This window comes from Oncorhynchus nerka, linkage group LG6, assembly GCF_034236695.1.
Source record: "Oncorhynchus nerka isolate Pitt River linkage group LG6, Oner_Uvic_2.0, whole genome shotgun sequence".
In the NCBI taxonomy this organism is placed as follows: domain Eukaryota; kingdom Metazoa; phylum Chordata; class Actinopteri; order Salmoniformes; family Salmonidae; genus Oncorhynchus; species Oncorhynchus nerka.
In genome coordinates, this window is record NC_088401.1 from 63,466,052 (window position 1) to 63,483,840 (window position 17,789).

The 17,789-nt window shown below is 39.3% G+C and overlaps 1 protein-coding gene across 4 annotated transcripts in view; it reads left to right on the forward strand.

The window, feature by feature from the left end:
• LOC115130826 (LIM domain-binding protein 2-like) overlaps window positions 1-16,650 on the forward strand; it is a 118,102-nt gene extending 101,452 nt beyond the window's left edge. For all 4 annotated transcript variants that reach the window (XM_029662315.2, XM_029662316.2, XM_065019782.1 and 1 more), the window contains exon 9: window positions 12,002-16,650. In XM_029662315.2, the coding sequence (XP_029518175.1) occupies window positions 12,002-12,232 (231 nt within the window). In that variant the 3' untranslated portion in view covers window positions 12,233-16,650. The remainder of the gene's footprint in view (window positions 1-12,001) is intronic.
• The last annotated feature ends 1,139 nt before the right edge of the window (window positions 16,651-17,789 follow it).

Sequence of the window (17,789 nt, forward strand, 5' to 3'; positions counted from 1 at the left end):
GATGGGTTAGAAGGGTCAGATGGTTAGAAGGGTAAAATGGGTTAGATGGATTAGAAGGGTCAGATGGTTAGAAGGGTAAAATGGGTTAGATAGATTAGAAGGGTTAGAATGGTCAGATGGGTTAGAAGGTGTAGATGGATTAGAAGGGTTAGAATGGTAAAGTGGGTAAGATGGTTAGAAGGGTAAAATGGATTAGATGGGTTAGAAGGGTAAAATGGGTTAGATGGTTAGAAGGGTAAAATGGTTAGAAGGGTAAAAAGGATTAGATGGGTAAGATGGTTAGAAGGGTTAGATGGGTTAGATGGATTAGAGGGGTTAGATGGTTAGGAGGGTTAGAAGGGTAAAAGTGGATTAGAAGGGTTAGATGGATTACAAGGGTTATAATGGTCAGATGGGTTAGATAGATTAGATGGGTTAGAAGGGTCAGATGGATTAGATGGTTAGATGGATTATAATGATTAGAAGGGTTAGAAGGATAAGGAGGGTTAGAATGATTATAGGGGTTAGATGGGGGTTAGATGGATTATAAGGGTTATATGGATTAGAAGGGTTAGATGGGTTAGATGGATTAGAAGGGTCAGATGGGTTAGACGGGTTAGATGGGTTAGATGGATTAGAAGGGTTCCGTGGATTAGAAGGGTTAGATGGGGGTTAGATGGATTATAAGGGTTATACGGGTTAGATGGATTAGAAGGGTTAGATGGATTAGAAGGGTTAGATGGATTAGAAGGGTTAGATGGATTAGAAGGGTTAGATGGTCAGAAGGGTCAAATGGTCAGAATGGTAAAATGGGTTAGAATGGTAAAATTGATTAGATGGGTTAGAATGGTAAATTGGTTAGAAGGGTAAAATGGTTAGAAGGGTTAGATGGCTTAGATGGATTAGAAGGGTCAGATGGATTAGAAGGGTCAGATGGATTAGAAGGGTCAGATGGATTAGAAGGGTCAGATGGATTAGAAGGGTTAGATGGATTAGAAGGGTTAGATGGGTAAAATGGTTAGAAGGGTTAGATGGGTTAGAATGGTAAAATGGATTAGATGGGTTAGAAGGGTAAATTGGTTAGAAGGGTAAAATGATTAGAAAGGTAAAATGGATTACAAGGGTAAGATGGTTAGAAGGGTAAGATGGTTAGAAGGGTAAGATGGTTAGAAGGGTAAGATGGTTAGAAGGGTAAAAATTGATTAGAAAGGTCAAATGGATTACAAGGGTAAGATGGTTAGATGGTTAGTAAGTAAAATGGTTAGAAGGGTAAAAAAATGGTTAGAAGGGTAAAATGGTTAGAAGGGTCAGATGGGTTAGAAGGGTTAGATGGGTTCCATGGATTAGAAGGGTAAAGTGGGTAAAATGGTTAGAAGGGTTAGATGGTCAAATGGTTACAATGGTAAAATGGGTTTGAATGTTAAAATGGATTAGATGGGTTAGAAGGGTAAATTGGTTAGAAGGGTAAAATGGTTAGAATGGTTAGAAGGGTCAGATGGGTTAGAAGGGTAAGATGGTTAGAAGGGTAAGATGGTTAGAAGGGTAAGATGGTTAGAAGGGTAAAAATTGATTAGAAAGGTCAAATGGATTACAAGGGTAAGATGGTTAGATGGGTTAGATGGTTAGGAGGGTAAGATGGTTAGAAGGGTAAGATGGTTAGAAGGGTAAGATGGTTAGAAGGGTAAGATGGTTAGAAGGGTAAGATGGTTAGAAGGGTAAGATGGTTAGAAGGGTAAGATGGTTAGATGGGTTAGATGGTTAGAAGGGTAAAATGGTTAGAAGGGTAAAATGGTTAGAAGGGTAAAATGGATTACAAGGGTAAGATGGTTAGATGGGTTAGATGGTTAGGAGGGTAAAATGGTTAGAAGGGTAAAATGGTTAGAAGGGTAAAATGGGTAAGATGGTTAGAAGGGTAAAATGGTTAGAAGGGTCAGATGGGTTAGAAGGGTTAGATGGGTTCCATGGATTAGAAGGGTAAAGTGGGTAAAATGGTTAGAAGGGTTAGATGGTCAAATGGTTACAATGGTAAAATGGGTTTGAATGTTAAAATGGATTAGATGGGTTAGAAGGGTAAATTGGTCAGAAGGGTCAGATGGGTTAGAAGGGTTAGATGGGTTAGATGGATTAGAAGGGTTCCATGGGTTAGAAGGGTAAATTGTTTAGAATGGTAAAATGGTTAGAAGGGTCAGAAGGGTCAGATGGGTTAGAAGGGTTAGATGGGTTAGATGGATTAGAAGGGTTCCATGGATTAGAAGGGTAAAGTGGGTAAAATGGTTAGAAGGGTTACATGGGTAAAATGGTTACAAGGGTAAAAATGGATTAGATGGGTTAGATGGTTAGGAGGGTAAAATGGTTAGAAGGGTAAAATGGTTAGAAGGGTAAGATGGGTTATGGTCAGAAGGGTAAAATGGTTAGAATGGTAAAATGGGTTAAAGGGTCAGGTGGATAAGAAGGGTTAGATGGTTACAAGGGTTACAAGGGTAAGATGGGTAGAAGGGTCAAATTGATTAGATGGGTTAGATGGTTAGGAGGGTAAAATGGTTAGAAGGGTAAAATGGATTAGATGGTCAGAAGGGTAAAATGGTCAGAAGGGTAAAATGGGTAGAAGGGTAAAATTGTCAGAAGTGTAAAATTGATTAGATGGTCAGAAGTGTAAAATGGTTAGAAAGGTAAAATGGTTAGAAGGATTAGATGGGTTAGAAGAAGGGTAAAATGGGTTAGATGGTTAGAAGAATGGTAAAATGGGTTAGATGGATTAGAAGGGTTAGAATGGTCAGATGGGTTAGAAAGTTTAGATGGATTAGAAGGGTTAGAAGGGTAAAGTGGGTAAGATGGTTAGAAGGGTAAAATGGGTTAGATGGATTAGAAGGGTCAGATGGTTAGAATGGTAAAATGGGTTAGATAGATTAGAAGGGTTAGAATGGTCAGATGGGTTAGAAAGTTTAGATGGGTTAGAAGGGTAAAATGGGTTAGATGGTTAGAAGGGTAAAATGGATTAGATGGGTTAGAAGGGTTAAATGGATTAATGGTAAAATGGGTTAGATGGTTAGAAGGGTAAAATGGTTAGAAGGGTAAAAAGAAGGGTAAGATGGTTAGATGGATGGTTAGAAGGGTAAGATGGTTAGAAGGGTAAAAATGGATTAGATGGGTAAAATGGTTTGAAGGGTAAAATGGTTAGAAGGGTTAGATGGGTTAGATGGATTAGAGGGGTTAGATGGTTAGGAGGGTTAGAAGGGTAAAAGTGGATTAGAAGGGTTAGATGGATTACAAGGGTTAGAATGGTCAGATGGGTTAGATAGATTAGATGGGTTAGATATATTAGATGGGTTAGAAGGGTCAGATGGATTAGAAGGGTTAGATGGATTAGAAGGGTTAGATGGGTAAAATGGTTAGAAGGGTTAGATGGGTTAGAATGGTAAAATGGATTAGATGGGTTAGAAGGGTAAATTGGTTAGAAGGGTAAAATGATTAGAAAGGTAAAATGGATTACAAGGGTAAAATGGTTAGAAGGGTAAGATGGTTAGAAGGGTAAAAATGGATTAGATGGGTTAGATGGTTAGGAGGGTAAAATGGTTAGAAGAGTAAAATGGTTAGAAGGGTAAGATGGTTAGAAGGGTAAAATGGTTAGAAGGGTCAGACGGGTCAGAAGGGTTAGATGGGTTAGATGGATTAGAAGGGTTCCATGGATTAGAAGGGTAAAATGGGTAAAATGGTTAGAAGGGTTACATGGGTTAGATGGTCAGAAGGGTAAAATGGTTAGAATGGTAAAATGGTTAGAATGGTAAAATGGATTAGAAGGGTAAATTGGTTAGAAGGGTAAAATGATTAGAAAGGTAAAATGGGTTACAAGGGTAAGATGGTTAGAAGGGTAAAATGGTTAGAATGGTTAAAAATGGATTAGGGGTTAGATGGTTAGATGGGTAAGATGGTTAGAGGGTAGAAATGGTCAGAAGGGTAAAATGTTAGAATGGTAAAATGGGTTAAAGGGTCAGGTGGATAAGAAGGGTTAGATGGTTACAAGGGTTACAAGGGTTAGATGGTTAGGAGGGTAAAATTGATTAGATGGGTTAGATGGTTAGGAGGGTAAAATGGTTAGAAGGGTAAAATGGATTAGATGGTCAGAAGTGTAAAATGGTTAGAAAGGTAAAATGGTTAGAAGGATTAGATGGGTTAGAAGGGTCAGATGGTTAGAAGGGTAAAATGGGTTAGATGGATTAGAAGGGTCAGATGGTTAGAAGGGTAAAATGGGTTAGATAGATTAGAAGGGTTAGAATGGTCAGATGGGTTAGAAGGTTTAGAATGGTAAAGTGGGTAAGATGGTTAGAAGGGTAAAATGGATTAGATGGGTTAGAAGGGTAAAATGGGTTAGATGGTTAGAAGGGTAAAATGGTTAGAAGGGTAAAAATGATTAGATGGGTAAGATGGTTAGAAGGGTAAGATGGTTAGAAGGGTAAAAATGGATTAGATGGGTAAAATGGATTAGATGGGTAAAATGGTTTGAAGGGTAAAATGGTTAGAAGGGTCCGATGGTTAGAAGGGTTAGATGGATTAGAGGGGTTAGATGGTTAGGAGGGTTAGAAGGGTAAAAGTGGATTAGATGGGTTAGATGGTTAGGAGGGTTAGAAGGGTAAGATGGTTAGAAGGGTCAAATGGATTAGAAGGGTAAAATGGTTCGAAGGGTAAGATGGTTAGAAGGGTAAATTGGTTAGAAGGGTAAAATGGTTAGAAGGGTAAAATGGTTAGAAGGGTAAAATGGTTAGAAGGGTAAGATGGTTCGAAGGGTAAAATGGATTCGATGGGTTAGAAGGGTAAAATGGCTAGAAAGGTAAGATGGTTAGAAGGGTAAAATTGATTAGATGGGTTAGATGGATTAGATGAGTTAGAAGGGTAAAATGTTTAGAATGGTAAAATGGATTAGATGTTAGAAGGGTAAAATGGGTTAGATGTTAGAAGGGTAAAATGGTTAGAAGGGTAAAATCGATTTGATGGGTTAGAAGGGTAAAATGGTTAGAAGGGTTAGATGGATTAGAAGGTTTAGATGGTTAGAAGGGTAAGATGGTTAGAAGGGTAAAATGGATTAGATGGGTTAGATGGTTAGGAGGGTAAAATGGTTAGAAGGGTAAAATGGGTAAGATGGTTAGAAGGGTAAAATGGTTAGAAGGGTCAGACGGGTCAGATGGGTTAGAAGGGTTAGATGGGTTAGATGGATTAGAAGGGTTCCATGGATTAGAAGGGTAAAATGGGTAAAATGGTTAGAAGGGTTACATGGGTTAGATGGTTAGAATGGTAAAATGGTTAGAATGGTAAAATGGGTTAGAATGGTAAAATGGATTAGAAGGGTAAATTGGTTAGAAGGGTAAAATGATTAGAAAGGTAAAATGGGTTACAAGGGTAAGATGGTTACAAGGGTAAGATGGTTAGAAGGGTAAACATGGATTAGATGGGTTAGATGGTTAGGAGGGTAAAATGGTTAGAAGGGTAAGATGGGTTAGATGGTCAGAAGGGTAAAATGGTTAGAATGGTAAAATGGGTTAAAGGGTCAGGTGGATAAGAAGGGTTAGATGGTTACAAGGGTTACAAGGGTTAGATGGTTAGGAGGGTAAAATTGATTAGATGGGTTAGATGGTTAGGAGGGTAAAATGGTTAGAAGGGTAAAATGGATTAGATGGGTTAGATGGTCAGAAGGGTAAAATGGGTAGAAGGGTAAAATTGTCAGAAGGGTAAAATTGTCAGAAGTGTAAAATGGATTAGATGGTCAGAAGTGTAAAATGGTTAGAAAGGTAAAATGATTAGATGGGTTAGAAGGGTCAGATGGTTAGAAGGGTAAAATGGGTTAGATGGTTAGAAGGGTCAAATGGTTAGAAGGGTAAAATGGATTTGATGGGTTAGAAGGGTAAAATGGTTAGAAGGGTCAGATGGCTTAGAAGGGTTAGATGGATTAGACGGGTTAGAATGGTCAAATGGGTTAGAAGGGTCAAATTAGTTAGATGGGTTAGAAGGGTTAAGTGGGTTAGAATGGTTAGATGGATTAGATGGGTTAGATGGATTAGATGCTTAGAAGTATAAAATGGTTAGAAGGGTAAAATGGTTAGAAGGGTTAAATGGTTAGAAGGGTAAGATGGGTTAGATGGTCAGAAGGGTAAAATGGTTAGAATGGTAAAATGGGTTAAAGGGTCAGGTGGATAAGAAGGGTTAGATGGTTAGGAGGGTAAAATGGTTAGAAGGGTAAAATGGTTAAAAGGGTAAGATGGGTTAGATGGTCAGAAGGGTAAAATGGTTAGAATGGTAAAATGGGTTAAAGGGTCAGGTGGATAAGAAGGGTTAGATGGTTACAAGGGTTACAAGGGTAAGATGGGTAGAAGGGTAAAATTGATTAGATGGGTTAGATGGTTAGGAGGGTAAAATGGTTAGAAGGGTAAAATGGATTAGATGGTCAGAAGGGTAAAATGGGTAGAAGGGTAAAATGGGTAGAAGGGTAAAATTGTCAGAAGTGTAAAATGGATTAGATGGTCAGAAGTGTAAAATGGTTAGAAAGGTAAAATGGTTAGAAGGATTAGAAGGGTCAGATGGTTAGAAGGGTAAAATGGGTTAGATGGATTAGAAGGGTCAGATGGTTAGAATGGTAAAATGGGTTAGATAGATTAGAAGGGTTAGAATGGTCAGATGGGTTAGAAAGTTTAGATGGATTAGAAGGGTTAGAAGGGTAAAGTGGGTAAGATGGTTAGAAGGGTAAAATGGGTTAGAAGGGTCAGATGGTTAGAATGGTAAAATGGGTTAGATAGATTAGAAGGGTTAGAATGGTCAGATGGGTTAGAAAGTTTAGATGGGTAAAGTGGGAAAGATGGTTAGAAGGGTAAAATTGATTAGATGGGTTAGAAGGGTAAAATGGGTTAGATGGTTAGAAGGGTAAAATGGTTAGAAGGGTAAAAAGGATTAGATGGGTAAAATGGTTAGATGGGTAAGATGGTTAGAAGGGTAAAAATGGATTAGATGGGTAAAATGGTTTGAAGGGTAAAATGGTTAGAAGGGTCCGATGGTTAGAAGGGTTAGATGGGTTAGATGGATTAGAGGGGTTAGATGGTTGGTTAGAAGGGTAAAAGTGGATTAGAAGGGTTAGATGGATTACAAGGGTTAGATAGATTAGATGGGTTAGATATATTAGATGGGTTAGAAGGGTCAGATGGATTAGAAGGGTTAGATGGATTAGAAGGGTTAGATGGGTAAAATGGTTAGAAGGGTTAGATGGGTTAGAATGGTAAAATGGATTAGATGGGTTAGAAGGGTAAATTGGTTAGAAAGGTAAAATGGATTACAAGGGTAAGATGGTTAGAAGGGTAAGATGGTTAGAAGGGTAAAAATGGATTAGATGGGTTAGATGGTTAGGAGGGTAAAATGGTTAGAAGAGTAAAATGGTTAGAAGGGTAAAATGGGTAAGATGGTTAGAAGGGTAAAATGGTTAGAAGGGTCAGATGGGTCAGAAGGGTTAGATGGGTTAGATGGATTAGAAGGGTTCCATGGATTAGAAGGGTAAAATGGGTAAAATGGTTAGAAGGGTTACATGGGTTAGATGGTCAGAAGGGTAAAATGGTTAGAATGGTAAAATGGTTAGAATGGTAAAATGGATTAGAAGGGTAAATTGGTTAGAAGGGTAAAATGATTAGAAAGGTAAAATGGGTTAGAAGGGTAAGATGGTTAGAAGGGTAAAATGGTTAGAAGGGTAAAAATTGATTAGATGGGTTAGATGGTTAGGAGGGTAAAATGGTTAGAAGGGTAAGATGGGTTAGATGGTCAGAAGGGTAAAATGGTTAGAATGGTAAAATGGGTTAAAGGGTCAGGTGGATAAGAAGGGTTAGATGGTTACAAGGGTTACAAGGGTTAGATGGTTAGGAGGGTAAAATTGATTAGATGGGTTAGATGGTTAGGAGGGTAAAATGGTTAGAAGGGTAAAATGGATTAGATGGTCAGAAGTGTAAAATGGTTAGAAAGGTAAAAAATGGTTAGAAGGGTTAGATGGGTTAGAAGGGTTAGATGGATTAAATGGGTTAGATGGATTAGAAGGGTCAGATGGTTAGAAGGGTAAAATGGGTTAGATAGATTAGAAGGGTTAGAATGGTCAGATGGGTTAGAAGGTTTAGAATGGTTAAAGTTAGGGTAAGATGGTTAGAAGGGTAAAATGGATTAGATGAGTTAGAAGGGTAAAATGGGTTAGATGGTTAGAAGGGTAAGATGGTTCGAAGGGTAAAATGGGTTAGAAGGGTAAAATGGCTAGAAAGGTAAGATGGTTAGAAGGGTAAAATTGATTAGATGGGTTAGATGGATTAGATGAGTTAGAAGGGTAAAATGTTTAGAATGGTAAAATGGATTAGATGAGTTAGAAGGGTAAAATGGTTAGAAGGGTAAAATGGATTTGATGGGTTAGAAGGGTAAAATGGTTAGAAGGGTCAGATGGATTAGAAGGGTTAGATGGATTACAAGGGTAAGATGGTTAGAAGGGTAAGATGGTTAGAAGGGTAAAAATGGATTAGATGGGTTAGATGGTTAGGAGGGTAAAATGGTTAGAAGGGTAAAATGGGTAAGATGGTTAGAAGGGTAAAATGGTTAGAAGGGTCAGACGGGTCAGATGGGTTAGAAGGGTTAGATGGGTTAGAAGGGTTCCATGGATTAGAAGGGTAAAATGGGTAAAATGGTTAGAAGGGTTACATGGTTAGAATGGTAAAATGGATTAGAATGGTAAAATGGATTAGAAGGGTAAATTGGTTAGAAGGGTAAAATGATTAGAAAGGTAAAATGGGTTACAAGGGTAAGATGGTTAGAAGGGTAAAATGGTTAGAAGGGTAAACATGGATTAGATGGGTTAGATGGTCAGAAGGGTAAAATGGTTAGAATGGTAAAATGGGTTAAAGGGTCAGGTGGATAAGAAGGGTTAGATGGTTACAAGGGTTACAAGGGTTAGATGGTTAGGAGGGTAAAATTGATTAGATGGGTTAGATGGTTAGGAGGGTAAAATGGTTAGAAGGGTAAAATGGATTAGATGGTCAGAAGGGCAAAATGGGTAGAAGGGTAAAATTGTCAGAAGGGTAAAATTGTCAGAAGTGTAAAATGGATTAGATGGTCAGAAGTGTAAAATGGTTAGAAAGGTAAAATGGTTAGAAGGATTAGATGGGTTAGAAGAGTCAGATGGTTAGAAGGGTAAAATGGGTTAGATGGTTAGAAGGGTAAAATGGTTAGAAGGGTAAAATGGATTTGATGGGTTAGAAGGGTAAAATGGTTAGATGGATTAGAAGGGTTAGATGGATTAGACGGGTTAGAATGGTCAAATGGGTTAGAAGGGTCAAATTAGTTAGATGGGTTAGAAGGGTTAAGTGGGTTAGAATGGTTAGATGGATTAGATGGGTTAGATGGATTAGATGCTTAGAATTATAAAATGGTTAGAAGGGTAAAATGGTTAGAAGGGTTAAATGGTTAGAAGGGTTAAATGGGTTAGATCGTTAGAAGGGTAAAATGGGTTAGAATGTTAGTATGGTTAGAAGGATTAGATGGGGTTTGAAACCCATGAGTAGTTGTCATAGAGATGGATAGAGGACTCACTTGCCGCAAAAGACTGTGATAGCATGGGCAGTTTATGGGTTGTAGCATTATGTACTACAGTACCGATAATGATCTGTATAACATATCAGGTTTTATCCTAGGTTGGGATTCAATCCGATCAGCATTAGATCTGTGTTATAGCTCACTTGACATTTATTGGTAATTTCAGATTGAACCGACATCTGCAGCGTTAACCGTAAATACGATCTCCACGAACGTTGGGGAAAATGCCTTTAAAATCTGCATTGTCAACTGTCTAGTGCGCTGCGCTATGAGTTGAATCCCGGCCTTAGCAAATATGTTATTGTAGCTATAACAGAATAGTGTCCCATCTCCTTACCAACATATGGTGTCAGAAGTGGGATCTGAACCCACGCCTCCATTCAGGATTAGAAGCTCAGGGGTAGGCTACTTGTGTAGGCTACTGGTCTTGATGAGACCCAATGTCCTCTAGTGTTTTTGCTTTTGGCCCTTCATTGCAGTGGTAGGAACTATCATCCATACAGATTAGAGTGGACACTTGTCAGTAGCCATAGTACAGCAATAAGCAGGAACAAAGACAGTTCTAAGCTTAATTTCTGTATGACCAATACACTTTGCATGTATAGTCATCGACAGTTATATGAACATCTGACTTATGCTTTGACATGAACTGTGCTGAATGAATATTTCCATAGACTAAGAGTTAATAACCTGCATATCACACCATAAAACATATATGATCAATACACAGTACCAGTCAAAAGTTTAAAAAACTCATTCAGTTTTTCTTTATTTTGACTATTTTCTACATTGTAGAATAATAGTGAAGACATCAAAACTATGGAAATAACACGTGGAATCATGTAGTAACCAAAAAAGTGTTAAACAAATCCAAATATATTTTAGATTCTTCAAAGTAGCCACCATTTGCCTTGATGACAGTTTTGCACACTCTTGGCATTCTCTCAACCAGCTTCATGAGGTAGTCACCTGGAATGCAATCCAATTAACAGGTGTGCCTTGTTAAAAGTTCATTTGTGGAATTTCTTTCCTTCTTAATGCGTTTGAGCCAATCAGTTGTGTTGTGACAAGGTAAGGGTGGTATACAGATAGCCCAACTTGGTAAAATACCAAATCCATATTATGGGAAGAACAGCTCAAATAAGCAAAGAGAAATGGCAGTCCATCATTGCTTTAAGACATGAAAGTCAGTCAATACGGAACATTTCAAGAACTTTGATAGTTTCTTCAAGTGCAGTCGCAAAAACCATCAAGAGCTATGATGAAACTGGCTCTCATGAGGACCGCCACAGGAATACCCAGAGTTACCCCTGCTACAGAGGATACGGTCATTAGAGTTAACTGCACCTCAGATTGCAGCCCAAATAAATGCTTCACAGAGTTCAAGTAACAGACACATCGCAACATCAACTGTTCAGAAGAGGCTGCGTGAATCAGGCCTTCATGGTCGAATTGCTTCAAAGAAACCACTACTAAAGGACAGCAATAATAAGAAGAGACTTGCTTGGGCTAAGAAACACAAGCAATGGACATTAGACCGTGGAAATCTGTCCTTTGGTCTGATGAGTCCAAATTTGAGATTTTTGGTTCCAACTGCCGTGTCTTTGTGAGACGCAGAGTAGGTCAACGGATGATCGCCACATGTGTGGTTACCACCGTGAAGCATAGAGGAGGAGGTGTGATGGTGTGGGGGTGCTTTGCTGGTAACACTGTCTGTGATTTATTTGGAATTCAAGGCACACTTAACCAGTATGGCTATCACAGCACTCTGCAGCGATACACCATCCCATCTGGTTTGTGCTTAGCGGGACTATCATTTGTTTTTCAACAGGACAATGACCCGAAGCACAGCTCCAGGCTGTGTAAGGGCTATTTGACCAAGGAGAGTGATGGAATGCTGCATCAGATGACCTGGCCTCCACAATCACCCGACCTCAACCCAATTGAGATGGTTTGGGATGAGTTGGACCGCAGAGAGAAGGAAAAGTAGCCAACAAGCGCTGAGCATATGTGGGAACTCCTTCAAGACTGTTGGAAAAGCATTCCTCATGAAGCTGGTTGAGAGAATGCCAAGAGTGTGCAAAGCTGTCATCAAGGCAAAGGGTGGCTACTTTGAAGAATCTAAAATCTATTTTGTTTTGTTTAACACTTTTTTGGTTACTACATGATTCCATATGCTTCATTTCATAGTTTTGATGTCTTCATTATTATTCTACAATGTAGAAAATAGTAAAAATAAAGAAAACCCCTTGAATGAGTTTGTGCTTCCAAATGTTTGACTGGTACTGCCGTACAATCAATATATTATCAATTCTACATATATTATCTCTCAGAACGTCATGCATTTCTCACACATGCAGCAATGCGTCATTAAACATTTCTGACCTTTAACCTGACCTTAATGTCTGGCCCTTAACCTCTCTCCTTTCAGGACGTGATGGTGGTTGGTGAGCCCACCCTGATGGGCGGGGAGTTCGGGGACGAGGACGAGCGTCTGATCACACGTCTGGAGAACACGCAGTACGACGCTACCAACGGATTGGATGACGAGGATGACTTCAACGGCTCGCCAGCGCTCGGCAACAACAGCCCGTGGGGCAGCAAGCCGCTCAACAACCAGGACAGCAAGGCCGAGAGCACAGCGCCTCAGTCGTCACAGTAGAACACACAGAGACCAAGGCCACCGAGAGCACAGTCAGTGCCCCCACCTTCATATGTCCGCTTAGCTGACATTTAACTTCAATGGTTGAATGTTACTATTTTGGACATATTCTAATGAGACCATGTTGCCCTCACAGTAAAACAAAGAGGGAAAATAATTATTAAAAAACTGTACCTATTTGGCACAGTAGGGCGGCGCCCTCTAAAACCTCACATTGTACTGAATTGAACCCTGTTGGCAATTTTTTTCACGTCGTGGTCAACGGTGTCACTGTCACTCATCATGATCGATCATCTCCACCAAATACCAGAACAATTCTTCTCCGACTTCACTGTAACATCGAGGAGCGAGACAGAGAACTGAATAACATTGCACAGCAATATCCATACGAATAACACTGCTTTTTCACCTAAATACATACCGGTTGTATGCATTGCAATGATGACGTAAACAATACTGGGTTTTCTTTTTCAATTTTTCCTAGAATTCCTCTGTTTGGATTTGGTGGGAATTCACAGTGTTAGGAGAGTTGGGATAGCTCTGGGAATGACAATGCAGGTGTTCATATGAATTGTCCCTCTTGGACACCTTCTCAGTCCTTGAGCTTTAACTGTAGTGCGATTCTGTGGTTGTTGCCCTTTTGACCTTTGATTTGCACGTTGCAACACCTCTGGGACAGTTGACAGGGGAAGTCAAAACAAAACATCATAAACAAAATGGCTCCTTTAAGGGCATCAGCCTCAATCAGAACTAACCGGCAAGGTTTATACTCAGCCCATATAGAGCCACCAAACTGCATCCGCGATGGCCGAGACGTCGCCGTCTTGAGCTTTTGCCTTTTTATTGAAAATTAATTTGGCTGTTGGTTTGTTTACAGTTGTCTTTTGTTGGATTTTCAATGAAAAGGAAAGTGACTCTGTTTCACCTTTAAGGACAGCTTCAAGTGGGGAGACACGTGTTCCATGATTACTTTTCCAGAATTACTGCATCAGCGCCAATTGTTATTTCATGCAAACCTGTTTGATTGTGTTTGTAGTCTATTGGTGTTCTTTTGCTTCTCCCCAAAATACTTTACAATCATGTTTGTACTTTGCCAATCAGTAGGCCTTTCACATTTGGAATGTTTCTTTCCCTTTAATGACCTACTCCCAAACTGATGTTTAAAGTTTTTTCCTGCATGATTTAGTTTTGTTTGTTTGATATACAGTACCAGTCAAACGTTTGGACACACGTACTCATTCAAGGGTTTTTCTTTATTTTGACTATTTCTACATTGTGGAATAATAGTGAAGATATCAAAACTGAAATAACACATATGGAATCACGTAGTAACCAACAAAGTGTTAAACAAATCTAAATATATTTGAGATTATTCAAAGTAGCCACCCTTTGCCTTGATGACAGCTTTGCACAGTCTTGGCATTCTCTCAACCAGCTTCATGAGGTAGTCACCTGGAATGCATTTCAATTAACAGGTGTGCCTTGTTAAAAGTACTTAAAAATGTCTTTCCTCCTTAATGCGTTTGAGCCAATCCGTTGTGTTGTGACAAGGTAAGGGTGGTAGACAGAAGATAGCCATACTTGGTAAAAGACCATATATATTATGGGATGAACGGCTCAAATAAGCAAAGAGAAATGACAGTCCATCATTGCTTTAAGACATGAAGGTCAGTCAATACAGACATTTTTAAAAACTTTGAAAGTTTCTTCAAGTGCAGTCGCAAAAACCATCAAGCGCTATGATGAAACTGGCTCTCATGAGGACCGCCACAGGAAAGGAAGACCCAGAGTTACCTCTGCTGCAGAGGATAAATTCATTAGCGTTACCAGCCTCAGAAATTGCAGGCAAATAAATGCTTTACAGAGCTCAAGTAACAGACACATCTCAACATCAATTGTTCATAGGAGGCTGCGTGAATCAGACCTTCATGGACGAATTGCTGCAAAGAACCCACTACTAAAGGACACCAATAAGAAGAAGAGACTTGCTTGGGCTAAGAAATACGAGTAATGGACATTGGACCAGTTGAAATCTGTCCTTTGGTCTGATGAGTCCAAATTTGGGATTTTAGTTTCCAACCGCTGTGTCTTTGTGAGACGCAGATTAGAACGGATGGCTATTTGACCAAGAAGGAGAGTGATGGAGAGCTGCATCAGATGACCTGGCCTCTACAATCACCCCACCTCAACCCAAAGCAGACAACAAGTGCTCAAGCATATGTGGGAATTCCTTCAAGACTGTTGGAAAAGCATTCCAGGTGAAGCTGGTTGAGAGAATACCAAGAGTGTGCAAAGGGTGTCTATTTGAAGAATCTAAAATATATTTTGATATAACACTTTTTTCATTACTACATGATTCCATATTTGTTATTTAATAGTTTTGATGTCTTCGCTATTATTCTACAATGTAGAAAATAGTAAAAATAAAGAAAAATCCTTGAATGAGTAGGTGTGTCCAAACTTTTGACTGGTACTGTACTGTACAGTACAGGGAGGCAGGTAGCCTAGTGGTTAGAGCGTTGGGCCAGTAACCGAAAGATTGCTGGATCGAATCCTCGAGCTGACAAGGTAAAAATCTGTCGTTCTGCCCCTGAACAAGGCAGTTAACCCACTGTTCCCTGGTAGGCCGTCATTGTAAATAAGAATTTGTTCTTAACTGACTTGCCTAGTTAAATAAAGGATAAATAAATAAATAAATACAGTATATTATGTACCTTTTTGTGACACAGCCATTTTATTCATCAGTTTGGGAACACTGTTACAAGGTTTCTAGCTCTGTAACATAGAGAATGATAGAGACCGTTTTACCAGGAGCAGCGCCATTGAGGCCTTCCAGCTTCCTTCATTTTAAAGTAGTCAAAGTAGTCAACTAGGTGGGGATTTCTATGGGTTGTAGCCTCAATGGGTTGCTCATGCTGTCACAGATTCTATAATGGCACAGATATAAGGATGAGTCCTCTAACTAGCTCTGTGCTCTGTAAATAGAGGTGTGAACTACAATTTTATCCATATAAGATTAGCTACCATTCTGAAACCATTTTGTACTGTACATGGCAGCTGTTTCGACAAGCTTTTTGATTTGTATGAGTTTCACATTTCTATAGGGCATTTTGGATTCTGGTTGTTTGTCTGACCGATTTCTGCTGCTATAAACAGCACATTTATTGTTTTGTTTATATCCAGTCATTTATTTAATGCAGAAGTCAAATCTTAAACAACATTTTAGTCTCAATGGAGAGATATTAAAGATATACTGAACAAAAATATAACAATAACATGTGAAGTGTTGGTCCCATGTTTCATGAGCTGAAACAAAAGATTCCAGAAATTTTCCATACACACAAAAAGCTTCTTTCTCTCCAATTTTGTGCACAAATTTGTTTACATCCCTATTAGTAAGCATTTCTCCTTTGCCAAGATAATCCATCCACCTGACAGGTGTGGCATTTCAAGAAGCTGATTAAACAGCATGATCATTACACAGGTGCACCTTATGTTGGAGAAAATAAAGGCCACAAAAATGTGTCACACAACCCAATGCCACAGATGTCTCAAGTTTTGAGGGAGCGTGCAATTGGCATGTTGACTGCAGGAATGTCCACCAGAGCTGTTGCCAGAGAATTTAATGTTAATTTCTCTACCATGTTAATTTCTCTACCAAGCCACCTCCAATGTAGTTTTAGAGAATTTGGCAGAATGTCCAACCGTCCTCACAACCGCAGACTACGTGTAACCACACCAGCCCAGGACCTCCACATCCGGCTTCTTCACCTGTGGGATCATCTGAGACCAACCACCCAAACTGAGGAGTATTTCTGTCTTGTAATAAAGCCCTTTCGTGGGGAAAACTCATTCGGATTGGCTGGGCCTGGCTCCCCAGTGGGTGGGCCTATGCCTCCTAGACCCACACATAGCTGTGCCCCTGCCCAGTCATGTGAAATCTATAGATTAGGGTCTAATTCATTTATTTCAAAAATACTGATTTACTTATATGAACTGTAACTTAGTAAAATCGTTGAAATGGTTGCATGTTACATACATGTTTTCGTTCAGTATACATCATTTGCAAATTATTGAGCAAAAACCAGCATACTCAAGGCCCTACAGAAATGCAGTTTTAAAACCCCTCCTTTAGTGTTACCAGTTGTTCTTTGACTATGATTCCCCCCTGATCTCCTCTAGTCTACTCTTCTGTTGGATTTAGTTTCTTAAAGGCAAGAAGACAACGTTTGGATCTTTTGTGTATTTATTTGTGCATTTGTGAGGAAGCTAACACATTTCTGAATAGGTTTGAACCTGGTATTATTAGAACTCTGCACAATTTGTACATTATATCGCAGAGATGTTTTGTGTCATATCTGATGTCTGGTATGTATGCTTTGCCATTATGTGTGCCAATAAACCGTGCTTAAAGATTGTTCCGATTGTGTTTCTGCAGAAATTGTATGGATTACTGTGCATTCTGTGTTCATGCATGTCTGTTTCTCCATTAATCTGTTTTCATATACCTTTATTCTAGTCTGTCTGTTCTCGTATCAATAGGTAGCCAATACGATATGATGGTACTACAGCGTAACTGTGCTGTATCCTTACGTATTTCCAATGTGACAGATTGATGGACAATAACCTATTTGAAGACCAATTTCTAATGTGGCTAATGTCAGCCACCCCTTCTTAGATCCTTGATCAATATAATGAGTTATTTAGGGTCATGGGGTCAACTGGTTCATCAATCCATTTGTTTATTTTTGAACAGGAATCAAGGCAGAAATCAATCATTCAGGCATCAGTTACTAAAGGCAGCGAAGCAGCAGGATATCAAGGGTGCGTTCGTAAATTCACTATGGCTATCTTACTCCAATTTCAGAACACTCTCGTCTGTGTGCCAGAGCGCTAAATAACTGATGAATTTACTAACGCTCGACACCCGTTGTATATGACCGGTGACAGTAGACATCGGCAAAAAATATTAATTCAATAATTCAACAGCCTAACCAGCTCTCTGCTAGGGTGAGTAAAATGGTCAGAGTGAGGTGTTCTTTCATTTATGTCTGGAAGTAGCTAACAAGCTGGCTAACTTTAGCCAGTTAGCTTGGGTGCTTGACTACCGTTGTGAGGTCAGAATGCTCGGATCAACCCTACTCCTCTGCCAGAGCGTCCTGCGTGCGCTCTGAACGCTCCAAAAGTGAAATGCTCTGAATTTACAAATGGACAATCTGACCATGTTCTGAATTTACAAACGCCCAGAGCACACTCTGAGCACGAGCTGCCACTCCAGAGGGAATTTACGAACGCACCCCAAGTGTGAACTATTTGGATGGGTCTTTGTTGCCATCTTGTGGTTTTGAAAGAACATTGATTATCCAAATAGAATATTCCTATTTGGTTTGACAGTCACATCAAAATGTTATTATTCCCATTGATTGAATATTGAATAATAGTATATATAATATATACTCGTTGTACATAAATGTGGTGAATTGTGTGGGTCTATAATCGGTGTGGATAATGTTTGTTTGATAAATATTTATATGTTTGTATATTTTATGAATCAATC